We start from the raw sequence: 25,800 nt of genomic DNA, 5'->3' as shown, positions 1-25,800 counted from the left end.
TCGCACGCGCGCCAGCCCTCTCATTACCCTGCCTTTTGCCTTTACACCCCCCCCAGGTCTCTTTCCAACACTTAAAAACCAGGCTCCTGGCTGCCAAGCTCATAGATACCTGGGTTACCTTTCTCAAAAACATCCCATTGTGGAGGAGAAAAAAAAAAAAAAAAAAGACTGCTCGGAAACACTGACTTCAAAACACCGCTGAAGGCACCTGGCTGCACCTTTCTTTGGTCTCGGGGGTGTGCCCTGCCATTAGACAGCACACCAGCCTCGCAGAGGCACTACTGCCACACCTCCCTCCCTGCCCACAGCCTCTCTTGCCTTCTCTGACTGGCAGCCCAAAAGCAGGGGACACCAAAAAAAAGAAACACCCAAAGTGCTTCATCCAACTACCGTGCTGTGCTCTGCCTCAGGAAGAGTCTTCCCACATCAAAAATCCAGCACAAGCTGTTAAAATAGATCAAGGGAAAAGACCTTTATTCTAGCAGTGGTTCCTTACTCATAAGCAGGTCTCTGCATCTCTCCCCAGGTCTGAGGAACAGCTCCTTCATCACCACCGGACTGGAAAGATGGCCACCGCTCAGAAGGAAAGAGATCAACTCCAGCCGCAGGTCTGGAATGCTGCGGCGACAGCCCGAGCGCCCGCTGTACCCTTCCAGGGGTTCCAGGTCTGCTGGGAAGAAGCCACGACCACTCGCTCACCTGCTCTGTGGAACAGCCTGGAGAGAAGAGAGTGGCCCTCAATCCGTGTCAAATCCTTTTCCATGTTCCCCCCCTCCAGCTGCTGCCAACACACAGCACATTATCCAGTGGGAATGCCTCAAGAAACAAATTTTAGGGCACAATATTTTGCAGATTCATGTTGGATAGGCCAAAGATCTGTTTAAAAACGCTTTACAAATCACTGCGAGACCCTGCTGCTCTTGTACGTCATTATTTGTGTCTGTGCTACAAGTAACTCCAAGTCTTTGGTCCGTTCACCACCCTTCTTCCTCTGCTCTAAAGGCATCGGGGATAGCAGAGAAGGATCAGGAATCTCTAAGCAAAGGGAAAAGTGACCGTGGGATCAGCTATGTGCCAGGGTGGATCGAAGCCCGGAGCACACCAGGGGCTCCCTGACCTGGGTGTCACAGCCAGTGCTGAGAGCAGGGCACGAGGGCCACGATATCCAGGAGAAAGTCCCCCCCATTTCCACCCGCAAGCCCAGGTCCAAGGCAGCCTCCCTGCCCCTCCAGCAGCACCACAAAACACGCCAACCTGCAGCTTACATCCAGACGTTCTCTGCTGCAGCCAGAGGAACACCGGGAAAACCACCAGCGACTTGACACAGCACAAGCTTTTGCACAGACGTACCTTCCAACTCCCACCTCGAAGCTTTTCAGCTGATCTTGCAAGTTCAGATCAGACCTTCTACTTGCGATTAGCAATCAGCGACCTGTTTCACCACTGATGGAAGGTTGAGGCACGTGCTTCAGCCACTACCTCAGCCAACAGCAGTGGGGCTTGATGTGTCCTTGCATGACTTCAGCAAGGTCGAAGAAACATTCTTTAGATCCCAGTGGCCACAACTCCACAGCTCAAGGCACAGATCACTTTCAAGCAGTTTCCCACACCCACACCCCTCCCCCTCGAATCAGACCAGTATCTCTAAGCGGTTAAATTGCCCACCCTGGAAGAAAATTCCAGACCTACAATTTGGCAAGCCTCTGTACAAAGGCTTCTTGTAGCAGCTTTTATAGACACCGCCCAGTTTCTATCCCTGCATACATCAACTGGATCAATTCAGGCAATATTGCTGAAATTTAACTCATTCCAGTGCAACCCCCTTCCAGCTATTTTCCACTAGTACAGGAACCTGCCTGAAGGAAAAAAAAAAAAAAAAAAAAAAAAAAAGACTCATCACTGGATATTAAAACTCCAAATCCCATTTTCCTGCTCAAAGTATACATCCACACAAGAGTTCTGTAAAAACACCTCCCAGAACTAACTCCCTCATCGTCACACTCGTCCTGCTCAGCAGAGGAGAGCACTTTGGCAAGAAAGACACTACTTCTTTGGTACAAGGACTTTTATTTTATCTCTACAGAGATGAACACGTTCATGCAATGCTTCCTGCATTGGAGGCGATCCTGGGCCACAGATCCGCACACTCCTTAGCCACAGGGCCTGTGATTGCAGAGCCTGGGAAAGAAAGAGACAACAGCGCGTTAGGGGCCCGAGTAGGTGCAGAGATGCTTCAGGGCAGCATTTTTACACAAACACTAGTTCAACCCAATCGCACCCTCCGAGGAGAATCTGGGTCCTTTTGCCCAGGAGAGCGCAGCCCTCCGACCAGCACCACTGACCTGCCACCCCTCTCCATGTCCCCCTTTTGCCCAGCATAACGGGATCCTTGTCCGTACCTTTCATTTCACCTTTATTATTTACTATCACTCCTGCGTTGTCTTCAAAATAGAGGAACACCCCGTCTTTTCTCCTGTACGATTTTCGCTGCCGAATTACCACCGCCGGATGGACTGCAAAGAGAAAGGAACAGCTTGGTATCAGAAACATCACGTTAAGCACACGGTCCCGGGAACAGATACCCCAGGGGAACCGTTTTGCAGCAGCACCTGATGCAGTGCACAAGCGTAGGGTTTTCTGCACGGTGTATTTGCAGTGCTTCGCTAAGAGAAGCTACAGTTTATAGTCAGTAATAGACTTAAAACTGATCGTGTAACGCTTACAGCTGCGTCCACGCTTGGGACAATCTAGCGTTTTTCCACTTTTCCACCTTTATTTCTAAATATACCATCCAATCACAGACAATACTCAGCAAACACTCCTCCCTTCCCCTCCAGAGCAGGACCAGACCTCCTTCCCCCCGCGGCCGAATGTCACACCACTGATTGAAATCAACAGCACAGGCTGCCACTTCACCCAAAAGCGATGTCTTCGCTCTGCCCTTCCACGACAACTCGCCGAGCCACTGCACACAGACCCAACGAGTGCTTTTCAGAAGGGTGGAGGTGACGCTCCAAAGATTCGGGGCCCACCTTCTGATCAGTTTGAGGGAGGAACCGTGCTCCCCTCGGATGAGGGACACTACAGCGCAGGCAGGCTTGCAGCAGGAGCTGCCCGTCGGTGCGGCAGGACTCGCCGCTCCTCTCCGCACTCACCCTTCTTCCTCAGCTCTGGTTTGCCTTTCTTGACGGTGGCCATCACCATGTCACCCACGCCGGCTGCCGGCAGCCTGTTCAGGCGTCCCTTGATCCCCTTCACGGAGATGATGTACAGGTTCTTGGCACCTGCGGAGAGAAGCGCCGGCATTAACAGAGCTGGCCATCCAGGAAGACGTTTCCCGTGTCGAATCACCGACTGAAGCGAACAGCACGGGCTGCCGCTTCACCCAAAAGCGATACCGTTGCTGTCTCCTTCCACAACATCTCACTGAGCCACAAGCACAGACCCAACAAGAGCTTTTCAGAAGGAAAATGGTTTTTTACAAACTTCTTCCAACACCTTCAGCATTACAGCAGGTGTCTCCTGACCGCTGCCACCCTGTTGTGTTCATTTCAGTGCAATTACTACAGCCTGTTTGTTTCACTATAACTTTTATGGATAATCGTCAGCAAACGTTAGCTGCACATTGTATCGTTAAGGGAATGTTAATCTGTGATTCCAGGAAGGAGCTAAAATGAAAGATCCCCTTGCAAAGATGGATTTGAAACCCAACTTGCCAAAAGAAGCTGAAATGTGGTCAAGACAAGCCCATCTAGGGAATAATAACTGAGGTCCAGCTCGGGGTCTGCTGGTGTTTGAGACCCACAGAAGTTTTCTTAACCTGTAAGGAACATGTGTGATGCTTAATTAACGCAGCGCCGCTTATTCTTGGGAAATGAACCAATGTGATGCTTCCCAGCGATGTAACCGGCAAACGTGTGGACGGTCTAACCCTGCCTAAACGGAACGGGGCAGGCAGGATGATGTGCCGGTACGCAGCGCTGCAGCAGCGGCACGGCAGCGCCCCATGTCCGGCAGCTCCCCGACTCCCGCCGCCGCGCTCCTGGGCTCCCAGCCGGGCCGCAGCCGCGCTCACCCGTGTTGTCGGCGCAGTTGATCACAGCTCCCACCGGGAGACCGAGGGAGATGCGGAACTTGGCACCGGAGGAACCGCCGCGTCCTGCGGGTTGAGAAAAGAATTAAGAGCCGAACGACGGAGCGTCCCCCAGCCCAGCCTGACCCCTGCTGCCCCATCCTCCCCCCACCCTGTCCCCCCAGTGTCCCCCCATCCTGTCTCCCTGTCACCCCAGCCCCCTATTCAGTCCCCCCAGCGTCCCACCATCCTGCCCCTCCCACCCTATCCCCCATCTCGCCCCCCCCACCGCCCTGTCCCCCCAGTGTCGCCCCGCCACCCCGTCCCCCCAGTGTCCCCCCATCCCGTCCCCCTGCCGCCCTGTCCCCCCATCCTGCCCCCCCGTCCCCCCATTGTCCATCTCGTCCCCCCGCCGCCCCGTCTCCCCAGCCCCCCCATCCCAGGCCCCACCCCCACGTCCCCTAAGCATCCCCCCATCCCGTTCCTCCGCCGCCCCATCCCCCCCATCCCGTCCCCACAGTCCTCCCGCCGCCTCGGGAGCGGGACAGCCACGCCGGCCGCAGGTCCCGAGCCCCGCGGGACGGCGGATGGAGCCGGATCCCGGCCCCCGGCTCACCTCGCTTGGACATCTTGGGGCCGGAAGAGGAGGCCCGGCGCGGAGCACGCCGGGATATGCCCGTACGCCGCGCCGCCGGAAGTGACGTGCCAAGGCCAGCACGCCTCACGTGGCGGCCGGGCCCCGCGGCGCCGCGCGGAGGTGACGGGGAGCGGAGCGCGCCCCCCCTCCCCCCCCCCCACTCCCGCCGGTACCGGGAGCACCGCGAGGGGACAGGCGGCAGCCGCCCCACGGTGGGCTGCGCTCCCCACGGGTGCATGGGTACGGCGGGGGCGCGCCAGGGGCACGGGGAGGCTTTGGGACCGTAATTTTGGGGGAAAATCTTTCGAAAATTTCTAAACCGGAGGGGGCACGGGGGCGGGGGGGGGGAATTAAAAAAAAAAAGAAATAGAGACGTTTTCTAAAAGAGGGGGCACCCGGATTTGAACCGGGGACCTCTTGATCTGCAGTCAAATGCTCTACCACTGAGCTATACCCCCGGCGCGTAGCTGTGCGCTCCGCGCCGCCTTCCCGCGCTACCCGGGGGCCACCGGCCCGGGGGGGACACTCGCCCTCAGCCCCCGAGCAGGGGGGGCGATGGGACGGGTGCGCTTGTCCCAGGGGGGCCCGGCCAAGGCCGGGCTAGGAGCCCCCCGCGGGCAAGGGGGGGCCAGCAAGGAAGGAATTTTTCTGCCTTATCAGAAGGAATTGCCCTTGGCTGGCTCGTGCCTCCAGGCGGCTACTTCAGCCCCAGCGACTCCGCACAATCCAGGGTTATTGCACCCCAAAGGGAAAGGGATTTTTGCCTGGGGGCTATATATTTTACATCTATCTATCTATAATATATATATTTCATTTTCATATATATATGTATATAAAATATTTATAATTTTTATTCAATTATTCAGCTATCACCTAAATCAAATATCAGGAGGAAAGCACAAGTGATGCTGCTTGTACTATTTCATATACCTGGTCCTCTGAGTGCTCCGCGTAGAAACAAGAAAGAATGTTGCCAGCCTTCAGCAAAAAATGAGAAATATGTATGTAAGAGAATAACTTCAGAAAGCAACAAAATATCCCGTCGTTTCACAGCAATAATCAAATACCGCTGACGGTAACTGTGTGGTTTGCAGCTAATGAGAGGCAGGTACCCAGCCGTTACATGCCGTAACGAGGTGATGGTGCTGTAACGCGGCGCTACCCAGCGTGGCTCCTGCCGTGGGGTCCCAGGACATCAGCTCACACCCATCACCCCTGCGAAGGCACCAGGAGGAGAGCGCAGGTCACGCGGCGAGGTCACCCATCAACAGGATGGGTGCTTGGGGCACCAGAAGTGATGCAGCTCACCAGGGATGGGTGCTTGGGGGACCAGACATGGTGCAGCTCACCGGAGATGGGTGCTTGGGGCACCAGGAGTGATGCAGCTCTCAAAAAGAAAAAAAAAAATAAGAAAAGCTGGGGCTGGAGCAGGGCCTGGGGGGAGTGATGCCCTCAGCCAGCCCTGGGAAGCAGCAGCAGCAGCTTCTCTGCACTGTACCCAAAACGTCGGGGTGATGGAGAGCCTCCCTCACCCCGCAGCTTCTCCCGAGCCAAGCGAGGAAAAACCACCCACAGCATCCCAAAGAGCTGGATAAGCTGAAAAGCTCATCTTATTTTAAGCTGCGATGGGCCAGGAAAGGGTGGGAGGCTGATTCGGGGGGCTGGGAAGCGTTGGGCGAGGTGATCAGAAAAGGGAAGGAGTGGGCGCCTTTGTGAGAGGATCAGATAAGCTGCTTTTCAAACGAAGGAAGCCAATTTTAAGCCGCATCCTGAAATGAATAAGGGGGCAGAGAGCCGAGCGCAGCCTCGTTTGATGTGGGTGTGCTTTATTAAAGCCTGCTTGCAAATAGTGATTACTGAGCTTCGGTCTTTTCTAACATGCTCCGGGAAAGAGAATTAAGGTGTCATTATCTCCCAATAGAAATTGAATTAACGTTCTTACGAAGGTTTTTGCGACGGAATAACCTGAATTGACCGGAGTTGATGCTACGTGTCGTGGTGTACGGGCAGGGAGAACCTGGGTGAAGCGGGGTGTGCGGTACCCCACGGCATTGCAGCTTGGAAAAGGTTGAGAGGCTTCTGCTCCGTAAAAATACACTAAAAATTGAAACCTGGTGGGGAACTGGACTTGCGCTTGACAGAGGTCGGGAGGATTCTGCTCACGTTTGCGTTGCTGCCTTTCAATAAAAATACAATAAAAGTTGAAAGCTGGTGGGGAACTGGACTTGCGCGAGGTACAGACGCAGAGGTCAAGGTGCTCCCTCTCGCCCCCGCAAGTCTGTGACCCGCCTGTTGTGGATCACTTCCCATTTTACCAAAAATAACTTGTTATTTATTAAAACTGTGTTTCCCCTCGAAGCGACTCAGCCCAACGCAGCAGCTCTACGGACACAACTCCCCAACGCCACCACAGCTCTCCACTCACTTACCGGCTTAAAATTATAAGGAATCACGCGTGGATGTGGAGTTAAAAAAAAAAAGAAAAAGTAAATTTTAATTCTCAGGGGGCACCCGGATTTGAACCAGGGACCTCTTGATCTGCAGTCAAATGCTCTACCACTGAGCTATACCCCCAGCTGCCAATAAAGCCGCCGGGTGGTCACTTACAAAGGCTCCACGCGCGGGCAGACCCCTCTCCCCCCAGCCCCCCCACCCCGTTCCACGCAGAGACGAGCATGGAACGGGGTGGGGGGCTGGGTGTGTGTGTGGGGTGTCTGCGCGCCCCTGCAAAGCGCTACACGTGCCCACGCACCCCCGGAGGCGGGAGCGCGCCCGCCCACGCCGCCCATTGACAAACGTAGGCTGTACGGCTGCGTGGGGACACGCCCCGCCCCCACCGCCCCTCCCCCCACCCCCCACCCCCCCCTCCCCCAGTCTATTTAGGGTCGCGGCAAAGCGGGCGGCGGCTCAGAAGCGGCAGCAGCGGGTGGTGGGAAGGAGTTGGGGAGGGGGGGGGGGGGTCGAGCCATGAATCCCAACTGTGCCCGTTGCGGCAAGATCGTGTATCCCACCGAGAAGGTGAACTGCTTGGATAAGGTCAGTGGCCACGCGTGGGGCTGGGGGCACGCGGGGGAGGGGGGGGGGACGGACGGAGGGGGAGCACCCAGGGTGATCGGCTCTCCCGTGGGTGGGATGGTTGTAGGTTTTTTGGGGTTTTTTTTTTTCCTCCTCCTCCATCATCTCCACGTTGCCTACCCGGAGGGTCCTGGCGGCGGCTGCCAGGTCTCCCGGGGGTGGGATGCTTCGTTTTCCTCCTCCATCATCATCATCATTATCTCGCTTTTGAGGAGGGGGGGGCATCTCCACGTTACCCACCCAGAGAGTCCTAGAGAGCTGCTTGAGGCGGGGGGGACCCCCACGCTCCCCCCAGGATCCAGCATCCCCTCCCACCAGGGGACTGGGAGCCCTTTGCCCAGGCGCTCCCCGTGGCTTTATTTTTTTTTTTTTTTTAAATAATTTAAAAGCAGCAGCAGCCCCAGCCTTGCGGGAAGGCGGCTGCGGAGGCTGATGGAAAGCAACAGTTAAAGCTTCCCCTCAAGCCGGGAACCTCATCTGGTTTGCATTACCCGAGCTTTTTTCTTTTTTTCTTTTTTCTTTTTTTTTTTTTTTTTTAATCTTCCACCCCAATTGATACTTCTGTGTTCCAGAATTCAAGCTTTATACTTTCTGCTGCCTGCCTTAACGCGGGGCGCGAGCGCTTTGGAGTGGCTTTTTTATTTATTGTTATTTATTTTTTTTTAATGTTTTCCCATCAAGAACAAAGCTCTGGTGAGGTGAGGTCCGGTGGAGCAGGCGGTGGTGGTGTCTCCATCCCCTGTGCTGCACCATTCCCATGGGATTTGCCTCTCAACTAACCCCTCCTGGAGAGCTGAGCTGCTCTCCTCCCCCTCCTCTTCCAGGCTTCTGGGATGACCAGTTTAGGGACTAAAAAAAGTAACTGGAAGAATGTGCGGATCTGGGCAGTGGCATTCCTGAGCTCCAGCAGCCCCTTTTGCTCGCATTTTTAACAGATGATGTTTCTTCCTGAAGCTGGGAATGGTTTGAAGCTGAACTATCAGCCCTGTGTCCCAGGGATTGTCCTGGCTGCTTTTCTGCAACCTGTGCTGACCCCCAGTAGCTGCGGGGTATCCCAACAGGGATAATTGGAAGGGAATTGGGGGGGGGGGGGGGGGATGACCCCTTGATTCCACAGCCAGCAGCCTGGGTTTTGCGCCGCTTCTGACCTGGCAGCGGTGTGCTGAGCATGCTGAGCCCCTCTATCCCGCCTGTTTGGAAGAGGGCAGGAGGCTGCAGGCATCATCCTGTACTTCTAGGGGGTCTCCTTAGCTTCCCCTTCCTCAAAATTATCGCACGGGCGGCCTTGGAAATACAGCGTGCCCCTAACCAAACAACGAATTGCCCCGGCGTTAATTTTTCCTGGGGTTTCTGGCTGGGGGGGGGGGGGGGGGGGCCAAAAAAAAAAAGCCTCGCCACTTCCTATAAAAGCCGGAGATAAGCACGGTGTGACGAGTGGCTGCCCTCCTGTTTTCGCTCTACCCAGAGCAAAGTCAAAAGGGCGGCTCTGGTGGTGTTTGCGTAAGCGTCGCTGAAGTTGAACCGCAGCAGCGGTGCAGGGCTGCTGGGAGGGGAAGCAATGCATGCGGCGGTGGCGACGCTGTCGGTGCATGCACTGGTGTGTCGGTAAGCCAGATGGGTTTGGGTTTTATCCTGGTAGTGACATCAGGGGGGGTCCCTTTTCCTTTTGAGGTTTACAGGAAAGTAGGAGGAAGAACTTGCTGCTTTATCGGGCTGCACCGCCACTGCCAGCTCCGGCTGGGCTGAACGCCACCGGCCAGTTCTGCTGCTTCACTTCTCACATCCTCACCTTGCAAGGCGAAGGGCAAATGCCCTGCTCGGCCTTGGGGGAAGGGGTGTTGCTCCCCTCCCCCCACCGCCAGCCCTCTAGAGAAGGTGCTGGGTGAGCTGCCCGCTTCCGCTGTGGAAGTGACATCTCCTGCGCCGCTGGTGCTTGCAGCTGCTGAACCCACGTAAAGCTGATGTCAGATGAGTTCTGAAACGAGTTAAACGAGCTGTTACAGTGCATTAAACCCCAGCAAGGGTTTGCCCCCAGCCCCAGGAGTCCCCCCTCACCCTCAACTCTCAAGCGATGCTCCCAGCGGTGGAGCAGTGGTTTTGCTCCGTGGAGGGGTGTTGCGTGGCTGTAGTAAATGGCTACACCAACACGTACCGTGGCTCTGAGCTCTGTCCCCACGTCCAGCCTGCCGTGGGTGGCAAAGCTGTCCAGTGCTCCATCCCTCCACGAGCAGCCTGCCTGGAGCGCAGCCAGCGCGCTTCCCGCAGAGTACATCCCGCCGGGATGCGGTGCAGTCGTACCTGGGATCGCCTCCAGATGTTGGGAGCACTTCAGACTTGGGAGCTGGAAAGCACAGGCGTTAATGGTCCTCTAAAAACCGATTTGAAACTCATCCCCTTTCCCTACAGACGTGCTGGGAGGGCGAGCTTTATTTCCAGTAGCGTTACTGGAAGCCTCTGTGATTGCTGGTCCCCTGTGTCAGCTCAGTGTTGCAGCTCTCCCTTTAGTGCTGCCTTGGATTCATGGATCCAGCACCAGTGAAAAGACAAAATTTAGTGGCAGCAAGACTTGGAGGTAGGGGTCCTGCTCTTGGTATCTGCTCAGGGTGCAGAGTCTCCTTCATCAGAGCCCTGGCACAGAGACCCCCCTGCTGAACAGTGCCTAATGCAAACCCAGGCATCAATACGCACTAATTGCTCTCTGGCTGGGGTTTGTTGTTTGGTTTTTTGTTGATTTTTTTTGTTGTTGTTTCTGCTGTGCTTACTGCGGAGGCTGCCCCAGGTGAGGGGACAGCTGGCCTTGCCAGATAGTCCTTAGCTCTTGGGAGCCTGGGTATTCCTCGGAGGAGGAGGCTCCAAAGTAGTATTGGCTGTCAGCTCATCTCTGTGTATTTCTAGTGGCATCCCTGGTGTTTACCCACAGCTCATGGCACGATGGATGGCCAACAGGCTGGGTGAGGTCTATTAATTACCCCTAATGCGGCCGTAGCTCAACCGAAAGGCTGGAACTTTGCAGATGCCTGCAGAACTCGGGGTTCAGCTGTTGATCTCTGTGTCCTTAAAGAGTCTGAAAGCTGGGAAGGGGGAAAATAATCCTGCGCAGGCTGGATGTGGATGAGGGCGTTGGTACGGAGCGGCGCGTGGTGCACTTAGAAGCCCCCTCGCTGTTAGTGGCAAGCTCTAGAACTTGTGTAACTAGAGGAAAAGAACAAATACGTTGCTCTGAGCAACTGGAAGGAGGTAAATTGTCCTTTCTGGGCTGAGTCATTGCCTTGCAGAGCCGGGGCCGTGTTTGTGCACCGGGGTGTGGTACCTGTGGGTAGGTGGCACAAGGGCTCAGCCTTGGCTCTCGCAGTCTCCTTGCAGGAACACAGACCCAGCCGGTAGTTGCAGTGGTGGAAATGACTTTATTTTTTCCAAGCTTAGTAGTAGAAACTACAGCGACAACCACCAGCTGTTCTCCCGGGGTTTGCTTGCTTGCTGCGGAGTAAATGCGTGCGAGGCTGATCCCTGGGTGTCATGCTGTGGGCTTGTCAATTGTCATTTATTTGATGTTCTGAGCTGGCAGCGTGGCATTGGGCTTGTTCTTCCCCTGATTTCGCAGGGGATGCTGGGCGGTTCGGGTGCTGTGCAGAGGTGCTTGCTGGAAGAGGGAAGGCAACCCTGGGGCAGGACTTGCCTTACCTGGAATGAGCTAAGACATTGCTCCAGGCTGTACTTTCCCTGTTGCGTGGCTCCTGTCTGGGTGCTTTTCTGTCTGCCGTGCCCGGACTGGTCCCCAAGGTGTCACACCGGACCCCTCAAAGCCCAGCACAAAGTCTGGTTGCCTGGGGGCTGCAGGGCATCAGCCTTGGTCTGGGGTAGAGCTGCTCGGTGGCTGAGCTGTTCTTCACCAGGTTCCTTCCAGCCTCGAAGTCCAGTCCACGCTTGGACCAGTGAAATGCCAAGTAGAAATAATTTCTTTAAGAGTAGCCTGAAAAACTCCCAACTACTTCCTTAGCGTTCATTAGGTGCTGCAACCCATTCCGTAGGGTGGCGATCTGAATTTTGGGGGCTGTGGTTTTAGCCTGGAGCATTGAGTGTGGCTCAAAGGAGAGTGATGCTGGGGTACAGGACAGCCCAAGGGTGCTGGTGCGAGAGTGGTGGGGGAGAGGATTCAAAACAGACCTTCACAGCAGTCCCCCTGCCCTGCTGCTGTCACCCCATCCCCACCTCTGCGAGGCTGCAGCCCTGGCAAGGGTGGTCCTAGAGGAGTAGGGGGGGATGAGGGGTGCTAGGGGTGGTCCTGCATCCTCGGGGGCTCTCAGGTTTGGGATTAACCTCATGGGGAGGGTGGGATCTGTGGTGAGGACCGGTGGGCTGTCTGCTTCTGGTGAGAACGTTTGTCTCCAGCTCCTCGGCTGGGTGTCTGTGTGCAGCCTTACCTGACCTGCTCGGCTGGCTATCTCTTGGCTAACAGCAGCAAAAAAAACCCCAAAAGCAGCAACTTCGAAGCCTGGAAACCACCGCCGTTCCCTCTGTGGGCAGGGCTGGTGTCCATTCCCAAGGAGGACCCTTCTCCTGCATCTGCCCCAGCCTATCAATTCCCAGTCTGGAGATAAGGAAGCAAGATGCTGCTATAAATGCACGTAACAAGTGTCGCGTTGGGGAGCATTTAGGGGGGCAGATTTACTTGGTGTCTTAGAATATTGTCTGTCCTCCAGGCTTTGCAGGGGTCGTGGCTGCCGTCTCTAGGCTGGAGGAGCCGCCGCCGAGCTGAAATTGTGCGATTCCAGTGGGACGTGGCCCTGTTTTGCAAGTCACTTGTGTTAACGATTCTTTTGTCTCTGTTTCCAGTTCTGGCATAAAGCATGTTTCCACTGCGAGACCTGCAAGATGACCCTAAACATGAAAAACTACAAGGGCTACGAGAAGAAGCCGTATTGCAACGCGTAAGTCTCTGCTACCTGCTCCCGTGGCCGCTGGGAAAGCGTTGGGATGCTGGAGGTATCCGATGGACCCTGGTCCCTCTTAAGCATCACCCCTCACACCCTGAAACGAGGGGTGCCAGGCACCCCGTCCTCTGCAAAAACACTTTCCCGGCTGCTCTGCGGCGTTTTCTGGGGGTGCTTGTGAAGCCCTGGCCAAAGGGGTCGCACAAGCCAATTAATGCTGATATTAAAACGGTGTTTTCCAGGCTTAAATGCCAGCTGGATGCTGCTCTCCAGCTCGGGCAGCCAAAGGGTGGAAAAAATTCAAACACAGGCAGGCGTTTACGTGGAGTTGAACTTAATCTGTGTCCCCTTAAAGAAAGGGAAATAAAAAGGTGTTTGTACGCCCCCCCCCCCCCCCAGCTGGATATGGCTGTCTGGGGGGAGGAGACGTGCCCCTGTGTGCAGAGGGGGGTGGGGTGGGATGGGATGTGTTTCTTAACGTCTATAATGCAGCTTGGCAATAAGATATTTTTTTTTCTAGCTGCTGCTTATACCTTAACGATTGTCGGAAAGAAAATTAAATACCATAATACTACTTAGGCCTTGCATAGTAGTTCACAGAGTACTTGAAAAACATTAATCCTGACAACATCCTTGTAAGATGGGTATTACCCTGCTGATGTCTAAGGAAAGGGGAAGTGGTGAGACTGTCGGCTCTACGGCGCCTTAGTAAAACCCTCCCGCTTGTATAGCCCTTGTAGGTTGGTTATTGCTGATATCGGGCATTGGTGGTGCCTGTGGCTTGTCCAAAGTCCAGAATTTCTGTGGAACTGAGAGGAGACTTGGAGCATTCGAGTGTCGGGTGGTGGTGTTGCCTGAAATGCAGGGTGGCAATCGTGTGACAAGTAGGAAGTAACTCTCGGTGTAGTTACTATGGAGCTACTAGAGCTCCAGCTTGTGAGGTGACATGGGGAACCTCCTGGAGCAGTATGAGGGGGGAACCGGCGGGGTGAACTGTTGGTTAGAGGGATGCTTGTGGCTGTGTGGGGGTCTCAGCCCACCACGGTGGTCCAGCCAGCCTGGGATGTGGGAACTTGAGAGCCGGGTTTGTGGAGAGTTGGAGGAGAGAAGACCCCTGAGCGATTGATCCTTAGCGCCCCGAACCAAAGCGTGCTGCGGTGGGTGGGCGGTGGGCAGCCTGGTGCCAGCTCTGGGATGTGCCACCATCCCTGGTGGCCCTGGTCCTGGGGCTGGGGTCCTGTGCTGGTGCTCCCTCCCTCCAGGCTGCTGGAAGGGAAGTGGGATAATAATGGGAAATTCCTGAGATTCCAAGGAGTCTGCGCAACCTCGACCCATCTCAGTTTCTCAACCCCCTCTGCTCCAGAGCTCCCTTTGATGCTGGCTTGCTGTCTTAACCCTTTGAGAGCCTCCCTGAAGAGGAGGCAGCTGCCTGCCTTGCCTGTACCCCAGGGCAGCCCTGGATGTTCTCAGAAACCTGTGTGAAATGTTTTCTCCTCCCTACTTCACCTGGCGGTGCCTTAGAGAGAAGCGAGAGCAGCTGAGAGCTGCTGGCATGGGGAGGCTTTGCCTCCAGCAGCTGCCGGGGTGGAGGCTGGAAGGTGCCGGTGCCCAGGCGTGGGGAGAAGGGAAAGATGCTCTAGGCAGAGGAACGTGGGTTTGGGTGGGTTTGGTTCCTTCCCAGCTGCTGCCCCCAGAAGATCCTGGGAAGGGAATATCCTGGGAAGGAGGAACCATCCAGGCAAGGGGAGTGTGTCCCCCAAAGGGCAGCCCCGGGGGAGCCCACCCTTTCCAAAGAGCTCTGGCTGGTGTTGGAGTTGAGGGGCAACCTACCTCTTCTATCTCCAGAGGAGGGGGTGGAAAAGCAACGTTTATCCTGGCAGGGAAGAGGCTGCTTTTGTGAACATGCCTTAGCACAGGGTCCCCTCTGTTTGAGCCGTGGCCTTCTGCCAAATTCCTGAGTTTCTTTCTTCAAGAGAGCAGGAGGAAGAGGGCTGGGCTTCCTCCCTATCTGATGTTACCCCAGCAATAAGTTGTGTGAAGCCTTTCAAGAAGGTGGCTGGTGAACGCTGCCCGCTGCTCTCCCCGTGCCCATCGGCACTGGGAACTGGCTGGGTGGCAGATGTCACTCTCTTCACCCTCCTCGCCGTCCCCCTTTTGACTTCAGCTGGGTGCTGGGGTGTCTGGTTGTGGGCTGGAGGCTGGGCTCACCTCTTGACACAAGCACTGAGGGGTGGGAGGGCGATACCCCGGTGAAGTTTGAGGTTTCTGCAAATGAAGGGTGGGGGGGAGCTGGCAAAGGGCAGGCAAGGCTGCCCACGCATCCGAGGGGACCAGCTGCTCCCAAATGTGCGTTGTATATAGGTTTATATCCACAGCTGAGCGCTGTGCTGCGCTGGCCGGGCTGGGGGATCGGCGTTGAGTCCCGATGGAGGTGGTCAGGGCTCTGCCCCCTCCTCCCAGACAGCCCCCGTGGCTGGTAGCTCTGCGCTTTGCCTCACCGCAGCTCGGTGTGCGGCGTCAGCCGGGGCCTTGGAAATCCTGTCTGAGCATCCGAAGCCGTGTGTTTGGTCTGGGGGGACTTCAGGCTTCACCTGCATCCTCAGAGACATCGCTGGGCAGCGCGGCCGCTTGAGATGCAGAGGAGCTGGCACACGCCTGGGCACAGGGCTGTGCCCAGGTGGGGAGAAGGAGCAATATCCAGTGTGAGAAGCTCCTTTTCTGCCTCCATCTTGGTGACCAGGATGTCCTGCTCCTCTCCTGCAGGACGTCTAGCCGAGACCCGAGGCTGGGCTTTATCCCAGAGCTGTTCCTTTGCCTGGATTTGCGCTGCTGATCAAGCAGTTGCCCTGTTGGATGCATCTCTGGCTGCGCACATGCATCCCCAGCTGCTGGAGCGTGGCTGCTCAGAGGGGCTGCCTGCACACCCCACAGTGCTAGAGCTTTTTTTTTTTTAATTTTTATTATTATTATTATTATTATTATTTCCTTACCGCTGCAGCCTAGCTGGCAGGAAGTTAATGGCCTCCTTGCTCAGCAGTCCCTCCTCCCCCACCAAGGAGAAGCAGCCTGGCCTGAGATGCAGCATCCTTTGTTTGATCCTGCGCGCGGAGGTGATGCTGCCAATCCAGACCCTCCACAAACCTTCGCAGTCCTGGCTCCGGCTGCCCTGCCGGTGCAGAGCACGAGGAAACCCCAATCCCGGTGCTGCTGCTGCATCTCCGCATCCCCTTTCCTAAACTGCATTTTTTTTTTTTCTCCTCAAAAAGGGGCTAAAGGCGATGCAAGACTGCCAAAAATATCTTCCGTAGGTGTGTCGGCAGGGTCCCTGCTGTCTCCATCTGCCGTGCTTGCGTGCCTTCAGCTTGCCTTCAAGGAGCTGACGTGCCTTGCGGAGAACCCACACCCGGCGTGGCGGTGGCGTGCGGGATATCCCGAGGGATTGGGATCTCGGGGCTGACATTCCTCTTCACTGAGTCAGGGAATCGGGGAGCAGCTCCTGGCTCCACAGCTGCTTCCCTAGACCTGGCGTTGGGCACAGCACCTCCGAACGGGAGCTGGGAAACCTTCAGTTCCTGGGGATGACCCAAAGAACCTCCCTGGTGGATTTATCACCATTAAAATTTTTGCCTTTCCGCACGACGCGAGCGGTCCAATACCTCTGGGCTAACTCCTCGCTTGGAAAAAGTTACCGAGCGGCTCTGAGCTCCGCAAGGAGCCAGCGAGATCCGTTCTTGGCATTCGTCCCTGCTCCATCTGGTAGCAGCCTACTACGTTAATAAAGTGATCTTCCAAGTTTTGAGGGAGCTGGGGGGGGGAGGGGGGGGCAGGAAGGGAAAGGGGAACAACTGTGTTGCTGGGACGGAGTCCAGGTGTTTATCCCGTGCTTTATTTGTGCCGGGTTTCTGGATGAGAACTGCTTTTCTGTCTCGCTGCGCACACTTTGCGTGCCGGGGAGCTCTGAGCAGGCTCTGCTTTTTGCTGTGGTGTAGATGCAAGCTGGCATCCCTGTATGGGGGAGGGGCAAGGACCCCCCCCCCCCCCAACTCATGGCTTGGAGTTGCTGGGGGATGCAGGATGCTCCTGCACTGGGGGAAGGGCTTCCCTGGTGCATCTTCTGGGGTGTGGGGTATGGGAATGCTGTGATTTAATGGCTGGAAATAGCAGTGAATCTGCTTTAGGGTGGAGTGTCTGATTTCTGAAGGGCTTATTCCAAGTGCTGTCCGTGCCACAGACCTCTCATCCGTGACACTTTTCCTCCTGGAAACCCAAAGTCCTTCTGCAGGGCTCTGGTGCCGTCCTCCAGCCCAGCCGTGGGGGTCACCTCTCCGTGGCTGATTCTCCCTGCAGCCCAGCGCGATAGCTTTAAACTGGTGATGCCCTGGTGTGCAGAAGCCAAAGTTGTTAGGGTTTTTTTGTTGGGTTTTTTTTTTGGGGGGGGGGGGAGGGATGAAGCCTCTGGAGGGGGGGGGGTGAGGGGAAAAAAATCTTACTGTGACTCTGTGCAGGTGACTCCTCACCCTGCATTGCCGCGTTGCTCCTTCCCAATAGCTCCAGGTGTTCTCCACCCTTCTGGGAGACGTTTCTCAACTGCTCCTGGAGTGAGGAGCAGGGGAACGTGCTCCTGCTTCAGGTGTTTGGTCCCTGCTTATTGTTAGAGACTGAACCACCCTGACGAAGCGGATGGCGAGTGAGCTTGTTCTCCAAGAACGCTATTCCCTGCGGTCAGGGTGTGCAGCGCCGGTGCACTGGGGTCCTCCCGCTGTCACAGTCCTGCTGCACCCAGAGCCCAGCAAAACCCAGCCCAGGGGGGTTGGTGGGTTTGGGCAGGACCCCAGGGCTCGGCAGCCCTGCCCAGGTGAGGGGGGTGGCAGCCCCTCTGTGCCCCCCAGGCCAGGAGAGCAGGGCTTGGGCTGAGGCTGCAGCAAGGGCTGCCCAGCGTCGACCTTGCCCGGGGTGGGGGGGAAAGGCTGCAGATGAATGTTGACTTTCCTAAACTTGCTTATCCATGCCCGGGGCCAAAAAACCTTGTGGAAAAACCCAGCTCCGTTGCGATGCCGGCTCTGTTCCCAGAAACAGCGATGGGGGGAGGGTGGGACAGGCACTGCTCTGCTTCGGGGGCTCAGTGATGGGGGCGGGGGGGCTCTTGCCAGAAGTGACTCCTGGCTTCACAGCTTGGCAATCCCTGTTCCCCTGTGTTCGTTTGTAATCTTTCCATTCCGGATTAAAGCAGGTTTGTGACAACAGGCTGGGTTTTGCTCGGGTGTGCGGGACCCTTGGGAGCTGCTGGTGGAGTTTTTGGGGAGGGGGGCGAGGTGGAAGCTGCCCGTGCCGATCAAGAGAAGAGCAAAACCGCTGTTGTCCCACGTAGCCAGCCACGCTGGAGCTGGTAGTGATGGGGTTTTGCTTTTCCAGGCCCCCCCCGCCAAGCCCTGTGCCAGCCTGGCCCCGGTACACTGGGTGGGCAAAGGGGGGGGTCCTTGGGGAACGGTGTCCTGCAAAGTTGTGGTCCGGGTTTAGGTTGTGCAAAGCCAGTTTGGAGGCGGACTGGGAGCAGATGCTGGGAGAAGGGAGCAGATGCTGGGAGAAGGATGCAGCTGCACACGTGGAGGGCTGGACCAGCCATTTTGGCAGCATTTTCCCTGAAAATGCTGGTAGGAACTGAAGTCGTTCTTCGCAGCCTGTTCTTTGATAGTAGGATGTTTGCAAGCCCTCTGCAATGCAAAAAAAAAAAAAAAAAGCCTATGCAAGCGGCATGATGCTGCCTTTATTATTAACAAAAGAACAATTTATTATTTTTATTTTTTTTTTTAGCTTGTCCCCAAGAATCAGCAACTCTTTGAAAGGCAGGATGTGAACTTGGGAGCCTTCTGGCAGAGCAGAGCTGATTGCTTCCCTTGTTTAACTCTTCTTTCCCAAAACCCTGGTGCAGCTGCACAAAGGTGACTGTCACCTCTGGGGGGCTGCAGATTTGGGGGTGTCGGGGGGGGGCGGGGGGGATGGTGTATCTGCATCCAGGGGTGAAGGCTGTGTCGCTGCTCCCTGGACAAGTCTGCCAAAAGCACTTGCTTGCAAGCAGCCTGTGTTGCCTACAAGCGACACGTTGAGCCAGAAAGGCTCTTCTAAACACTCAGTCATCTCACACATGATCTGTGGTGTAAACTCGCCTCGCTGGGGGAACAGATACGGGTGTCTGAGTCACGCTGAAGACGCAGCGTCCGCATCCCGTAGCCAGCAGACCTGCATCAGTTGGCTCTTTGCAGAGCGGCTGGGCAGTGCCATGCTGTGCTTCAGCGGGTTTTTACAGCCGTGTCCCACCAGGCTCTTCCTTGCAGAAGTTTAACTCTGTTTCCAGCTTTTGAGAAGCTCCGAAATCGAAGTTCAAGTGCTGCCGCTTGGCTTCCCGGGGAAGGCAGTGCTGGGGGGTGGATGCTGCTTGTAGGGCAGGGCTGGGATGCGATGGGGTGCAAGTGCTTGGAGTCACACTGGTCTGGAAGTGGGATCACTGGCAAACCCTTTACCTCGGGGTCCGGGGGGGGGGTGAAAATACTGCCAAGGTGCCATCAGCTGAGGGGTCACAGAACTGAGCCCCCAGTGCTGATATGGGGCTGTCTCCGGTGGGTGTATGGGGAGGGGTGGGCTGTGTTGGCGTTCTAGAAGATCTCTGCTGGAAGAGCCTCTAATGTAGCCTTGCCTCTGGTGGTGCAGCTATTGCTGGTGGCTCCTCACCGTGAGCTGGGTGGGCTCCTGCCGCCCTGGCAGCGTGAGGCTGCCCGCAGCGATGCTGGGGGAGACGGGGGGAGGGATGCACGGAACCTTGCCGTCAGCAGCGGGGTACGCTCCCATCTGCCTCGCAGTTGCTGCGGTTGGGGAACTCCTAATGCGGGAGCCAGACGGGCTCTATCTGGCTGGAGGAGACTCGACTGACCTGGTTTAGCAACGCAACAAAAAACCCCGCCGCGGCTGGGGGCTGCGGCTGGACCGGCGCAGCCTCGCCGGGGTGTCTTGCCAAGGGCACCTACGCAGGGTCTGCTACGGGCCGTAACGCTCCTTTTCTTTGGAGGATGACCCGTGTGCCCTGGGGTTTTGGGGGTGCCAAGTGGCTGCCCCCTCTGTGGATGCAGAAAGCAAATGGCTCTGGGGGGTGGGGGGGCAAACAGCCGCTGGGAAGTGGGGCTGCCCTTGCTGTCACTGTGCTCCCCCCGCCCCCCCCCCCCCCTCCCGAGCTGGCTGCTCGATGACTTCTGCAGCGTGTGAAATCTGGGGTGGCTTTTCTTAGCGTCTCTCCTGCTGGGTGCAATCACCCGAGGTCCTGGGGCTGCAGAGGGAAGGCGGGGGGGGGGGGGGTTCTGCCAGCTCCCAGCGAGGATGCGACGTTGGCGATGCTGCCCTGAGCCTCAGCTCCATCACGTGTCCCTCTGCCCCACATACTCGCGTGCCGCTTGGCTTAATCTGACAGCAGCCCCCCGCGGCGGGGGGGATCGGGCGGGGGGAGGGATCCCATGTGTCCCATCCGTTCAACTCTAATCAGGCGGAGGATGGATGCCAGCGGTGTCTGCGAGGAGAGACACCGAAGCGCGAGGCTGAGCCACCAGCTGTCTGGCGGCTCTGCCCCCGAGACCAGCAGGCTCCTCTCCATCACTTGTTAAAATAACGCATCTCTGCCGGGGTGGCGGAGCAGCTGGGGGGGATGCCGAGGGCTCGACGCTTGCTCGTCCTGCCTGGGCTCTCATCCCTCCTGCCTCGCAGCCACCGCTGCATCGACGAAGCTGCAAAGCACCAGGTGGTCCCTGAGACCCACTGAAACTTGGCTCCCTCCTCATCCCCTCCGGCGGGGGAAAACACCGTGACGCTCCTGCCAAAACAGGAGCAAAGCCTTTAGATGCTGTTGTAGCATCAGCCAGAAGCGGGGCCACCTCCCTACAGGTAGCTTGCATGGGTGGGTTTTATTTTATTATTTTATTTTATTTTCCCCTGGCTCCCGTTTGTTCTTGAAAGGTTACTGGTTTTGCCTGAACAGCTATTACTTAGCAGCAGACTTTACACAAATGTCACATCTGAGGGTGCGTGGGACTAATTATTTCCTTGCAGTTTGTCAGGAGAGGGATGGTTTGAAGCGGCTTCGCCCCGTTTGTCATCTCAAGCTGCTTGCACCAAGAGCCTGCGGAGCCCAGAGTGATTTTTTTCTAAGGACCCTTCAGGGCTCCATCTTCTCTTATGGGACTTTTGTTCCCTGCACAGTTCTCCACCTGTTGCACCAACTTGGGAAACAAGTGCTGCTGCAGCAGAGGGAGGGAGTGAAGGGCAGCAGGGCAGGTGTGCCCATGTCACCGGAGCAGACACCAGCGTGACACCAGTGTGACACTGGCAGGGTGGCCAGGCGAGCTCTCGTGACGTGGTCCCTCTTGCGGCTCCTGGCAGGCAGCCTCCTTCCTCCGTGGACTTTGGGCTCGGTGCTTAGTGGAAGCTGCCGTGGCCGGCACAGAAATTCCTGCCGGTTCCAGCTTGGGCTGTGGTGCCTGGTGGTGGGGATGGCTGGTGCTCGCAGCGGTGGCCTTGGTGCGTTGCTCATGCTGCTTCTGAAAGAGGGAGGCAGGTTGAGCAATAAGCGCCCTCCCCCTTCCCTGCTTCCCCAGCCAAGACCTATTTCTGGGAAGGCTGGGGGAGGGCAGCGAGGACCCACAGCTCTGCTCCTCCTTCCCTTTCCACTGGGAGAAGGGGGAGAAGCGGGTCCACTCGGCCAGGAGACCATCCCCACGCCAGGAGGGACGAGCCCACCCCCCTGCGGATCCCGCGGGTGCCCCGTTCCCACGCACACGCCGCCTCCCGCGCTCCCAACCCAATGCAATTCACTCGCTGCCTTCTCATTAAGATTTAATTTATTGCTGACTCTTATTGTGGCTGATTCTCACGCAGAGGAGCCAGTTTTCCCCTCTCTGGTGTGTGGCAGGGATCTGGGCGTCTGTGTTTGTGCTGGGCAGGGGGAAGCACTGGTTTGGGCAGGGGGGCTGGCTGTTCCAGGGATCTCCCAGCCTTAAATTCCCTAGGGGTTGAAATGCCTTTTCTTGATCAGGCAGATCCCATGAGCTGGGCAGAAAAGCGATGCCTAATCTTCAGGGGAGATGCTCAACTTGTGCATTTCATCCTACGTACACCTGGCGCAGGTGGACAGGTTACTCCTGCCCGCTAACACCGGGCCGTGGGGGCTCAAGGAGCTGCCTTAAATCCTTGGGAGTTTTCCACAAAAATCAAACAGAAATAGAAACTTCATTCCAGCTCGGTCTGTGCAGTCTATGGCTGTTTCTTCCTCTCCCTTGCAGCTGTAGCAGGGCAGAGCGGCTGTGGGCACAGTGTTGCTGTAAATGCAAGCAGCGGGGCTGTTAACTGTCTTGCAGCTTATTTTTATTTCTTTTTATTTAAATTATTTTTTTTCTCCCAATGACCATGGCTTTTCAGTTTTCTGTGAGCTCTCCACGGGGATGAATTTCATTTCCAGCCCTCGCACCAACTGGGGCTTCCCTCCTCCTTGTATCTGGAGGTTGCTGCTGGGGACTCTTGTCTTCTCCCAAGCGTTATTAGCATGCCCAGGGCATGGGATGCGGTTGCCACGGCAACGGGATGATTTCCACTGGCAGCACCAGCAGATAGTACGGGAGCTCCTGGGCCGTGGCTGAGCCGTAAATGCAGCTTTGGCTGGGGATGCACACAACTTAAAATTTGCATTTGCCCTTTGCAGGAGCCGTGTGTCCCACTGTGTGGCTTCCCTGCCAGCCTGGGGGCTGCCTGCAGCCCCCCAGCTCAGCACCCTTCAGGGGATGGGGCTGTTAAAATGGGGCATCTCTATAAAAGCTGCTGCTGAGCAGCAGGAAAATCCTCTGGATGTGCAAAGACCCCGGGCGGTGGTGATGGCGCTTGGCTCTCCCCGTGGGACCCGGGATGGAGCTCTGTTCCCGTTCTGGAGCCAGGTCTGGGGCTGCTCTGCGTAGCCCGTTGCCTTCCAGACCTGCTCTGCAAATAAAGAATTAGTGACCTGGGGGGGGAGCATTTGGGGTCTGAGCTGTTTGTACTTCCAAGCTGGCTTTGTTTTCTTTGCCCTTGGCGTGAGTGAGGCAGTGACTTCCAAGAAACTCAGGAAAGGGCTCCAGGATGCGAGCGGCAACTCGGCTAAAACAAGAGACACTTCTCAGGACTGTCCTCTCATGCCCCTGTAAGCTGAGGTAGTGCACTTATTGGATTAGCGCTACTGTTAATTAAGCCCCAGCTCCCCCAGCAGCTGCCTAATGGCACTTGGGTTTGGCCAAAACCAATGCCCGTCTCCTGCCGATGGTGGCTGCTCCCGGCTGCCCAGCAGGTACCAGCCTCCCCGCGGCTGTAACGTGGCGCTGCCCCTTTGGAAGGGGAAGGATTTGTCCCTGGGAGCAGCTGAGGTGCGGCCCCCCTTGAGGCAGGGGGGGGGCTGTTACATGCAAACCCCCTCAGCCACCAAGGCTTCTCGGCTGCTGCAAAGGGGTTTTGTCATCTTTGCAATGCCAAAAGGACCTGCTTCCCTCCGTGCCGTCTCCTCAAGGTACGGATGCATCAACTCAGCGACTCACACGGGTGCAGCAGCCCTCGCAGGAGCAATCTTGGCTCACCAGAGCCCAAGCTGGGCCAGCATTATTTAGGTGGAGTCCCTGCCTTGCCAGCCCCCCCGGACTGTTCATCCCTGCCGGCAGCAGACAGCAGCTGGGATGGATTTGGTCCCAAGGTGCCTTATGCTGTTTTGTTGCTTCTAAAGCATCACTCGCCCCTGCAGCAGCGGCGGTAGCCGAGCCTTTGCCGAGGTGCCTGGCAGAGGGGGGGGATCAGGGCAGCACCCACCCAGACACCCATGCTCCAGTGGCACTGGGAGAGCAGGAACCGTGGCCAAAATGCCTTAAATCAACAGCAAACCCATGCCCAGGTCTGGAGGGGGGGGTCCTCCCGCTGTCCATCGCTCCTGGTGAGCGCAGGACCCGCCTGGGGAATCGGTTTTATCCTTATCGGAGTCTTGACGCCGGAATTCCTGGCAGCAAGTGGGCGGCAGCTCGGTGAGGCACTGGCTGTGATGGTGCATCCCAGTGTGAAGCTGTGACACACCAGTGCCCGAAGGTAGTGGGGCAGGGAGCCTGAACTCACAGTATTATATCCCCCCTAATCAGATTAATCTAAACAGAGATTAAGCCGCATCCTTCAAGCAGCCGGTGATCTGTTTGTATAAAACTGATTCTTGTCATTGTTGATCTTATTGCTGGATGTTTTGGGGGGCTGTGGGGGGTTTGTTTAGGCTTACGGTGTGGGTACGGCCGCATCCTCTGTGCATCCCCCCACCCCCTGTGCCGGTGAAGGATGAGGGGGGGCTGGTCCCTGTCAGAAGGGTCCCCCCACTCCCCTAAAGCAGCTGGGATGCTGGTGACAGGACACGGCAGCAGGTGATGTCCAGCAGGATAGGCATCTGGAGCAGGGGGGTAGTGATGTGTTTCAATTTTTTGGGAAGCTGGCTGGGGGGGGGTCCCATGCCAGTAGCACTGGGGAAGAGAGCAGGCAAGAGCTGCTTGCTGAGTTCTCTCTTTTTTTTTTTTTTTTTTTCATTCCCCTTTCTGCAAACCACATCTGCACTGTTTGGTCTCTGCCTCTGTGTGTGTGTGGTGGGGGGGGGTTCTCTTTATTTTTTCAGTGAAGCTGAGGCAGCTATTTTTATTCTCGGAGTTTCCTGCATTGCTGCTTGACTGAGGTATGTGCTGCTCTTGCAGGTCTGTGGTTGCCTCTCTGGTGCTGCGCTGCTCCAAGGCCTGACCACGCCGTAATTAGCCTTGCTCAGAGGTGCTAATGCTGATTCTGTAAATAGATAACTGCTAAGGCTGGAGGAGACAAGCGAGAAGCCCAGGGGCTGCTTGAGATCCACAAAGAGCCATTCCGTGTGGCCTGGGAAGGGATGGGAGCAGCTATCCCAGTTTGCTGCGTAGCACTGGGATGAGAGCTTGGTTCAGCCACCAGCTGGGCGACTTACACCCTGAAACGGGGGTGTCAGCGTGGGGCACAAAGCCTTCAGACCCCCAAGAGTGGGTGAGACACCCCCCACCCTCAGTTGTCCTCTGGGAAGGGCTGCGGTCTGTGCTGGGAGGACCGCATAGCTCTGGGCACCTCTTCCAGGAGGATCGCCTGGCTTTGGGAGAGAATTTCTCCAGGTTTTTGAAATTCTCCGTGCATTTGACAGTGAAACCCAGCTGCAGCGTGATGTGCTGCCCCGTGCATCCAGGGGCTGGGGCTGGCTTTGCCTCCCAGCTGCTTTCCCCGCACTAGGCAGTGACTCCTGAAATCCCAGTCTGGTCCCCGCCACCCAGTTTGGGAATCCTGCTGGAAGCCTCGTGAAGGAGAAACCCCTGCCAGTTTCAAAAGGCAGTTTTCCCCCCTTCTTGCTGTCTGCCTGCGGTAGAAGCCCGAAGTGCTGCTGTGGGGTGCCCTCGGTTTGCCATCCCGGGAGAGCAGCTGCCATCTGTTCCGTGTCAGATCTCCTCTCTGGGCTTTTCCTGGGGAGCGTTGTGTGCTGAGGGCTTTGCCTCCGCGGCCGCTGGTGCTGAGCAAGCTGGGAACATTCCTCTTGCAAACTGTTTCCTCTGCAGCGTGTGTGGACACAGCCAGGGTGGCTGCCCGGGCTGGATCTGACCACGGGCAAGAGCATCCGCTGCGATGCAGGGTGGAGCTGATCCCCCTTGAAGGACCAGGACCCAAGAGGTAAAGCACCACGGTGTCAGGACTGACCCTGTGATGCAGGATGTGACTCCGACTGAAGGACCAGGACTGGAGAGGTAAAGCACCACGGTGTCAGGACTGACCCTGTGATGCAGGATGGAGCTGACCCCCGACTGAAGGACCAGGACCTGAGCGGTAAAGCACCACGGTGTCAGGACTGACCCTGTGATGCAGGATGTGACCCCGACTGAAGGACCAGGACCCGAGCAGTAAAGCTGCTGGCTCGTAGCCAGACCACGCCGGAGGTCTCCTGCCTTACGCTCCCCTTCCAGGCGTATCCTATGGATCCACCAAACACCCCGAACTGGCACGGATGA

General features: G+C 56.6%; 2 protein-coding genes and 3 non-coding genes across 6 annotated transcripts in view; 1 reads left to right on the top strand and 4 right to left on the bottom strand.

Annotated features, from left to right (window-relative positions):
* Window positions 1-2,047: 2,047 nt before the first annotated feature.
* On the bottom strand, window positions 2,048-4,803 carry RPL23 (ribosomal protein L23). The gene is made up of 5 exons (XM_056362228.1): window positions 4,689-4,803; window positions 4,076-4,159; window positions 3,156-3,284; window positions 2,400-2,513; window positions 2,048-2,178 (listed from the first exon to the last, which is right to left on the bottom strand). Exons 1-5 carry the CDS (start codon window positions 4,699-4,701, stop codon window positions 2,096-2,098), a joined length of 423 nt encoding a protein of 140 aa, XP_056218203.1. The 5' UTR covers window positions 4,702-4,803; the 3' UTR covers window positions 2,048-2,095.
* Window positions 2,869-3,001, bottom strand: LOC130160389 (small nucleolar RNA SNORA21). The gene has a single exon (XR_008825989.1). It is a non-coding gene; the product is annotated as a small nucleolar RNA SNORA21 (small nucleolar RNA).
* A 292-nt stretch (window positions 4,804-5,095) lies between the features above and the next one.
* On the bottom strand, window positions 5,096-5,167 carry TRNAC-GCA (transfer RNA cysteine (anticodon GCA)). Its single transcript has one exon. It is a non-coding gene; the product is annotated as a tRNA-Cys (tRNA).
* A 2,044-nt stretch (window positions 5,168-7,211) lies between these two features.
* TRNAC-GCA (transfer RNA cysteine (anticodon GCA)) lies at window positions 7,212-7,283 on the bottom strand. Its single transcript has one exon. It is a non-coding gene; the product is annotated as a tRNA-Cys (tRNA).
* Window positions 7,284-7,608: 325 nt separating this feature from the next.
* LASP1 (LIM and SH3 protein 1) overlaps window positions 7,609-25,800 on the top strand; it is a 33,090-nt gene continuing 14,898 nt past the window's right edge. Inside the window, exons 1-2 of one of the 2 annotated variants that reach the window (XM_056362226.1) lie at window positions 7,609-7,745; window positions 12,618-12,712. In XM_056362226.1, coding sequence (XP_056218201.1) covers window positions 7,677-7,745; window positions 12,618-12,712 — 164 coding nt within the window. In that variant the 5' untranslated portion in view covers window positions 7,609-7,676. Of the gene's footprint in view, window positions 7,746-12,617; window positions 12,713-25,800 lie in introns of those variants that run through there. The other variant, XM_056362227.1, reaches the window with a different exon arrangement.

The sequence above is a fragment of the Falco biarmicus genome, chromosome 17 (assembly GCF_023638135.1).
Source record: "Falco biarmicus isolate bFalBia1 chromosome 17, bFalBia1.pri, whole genome shotgun sequence".
NCBI lineage: Eukaryota > Metazoa > Chordata > Aves > Falconiformes > Falconidae > Falco > Falco biarmicus.
Note: the sequence above shows the minus strand (reverse complement) of the source record. Positions and strands in the feature narration are given on the sequence as shown.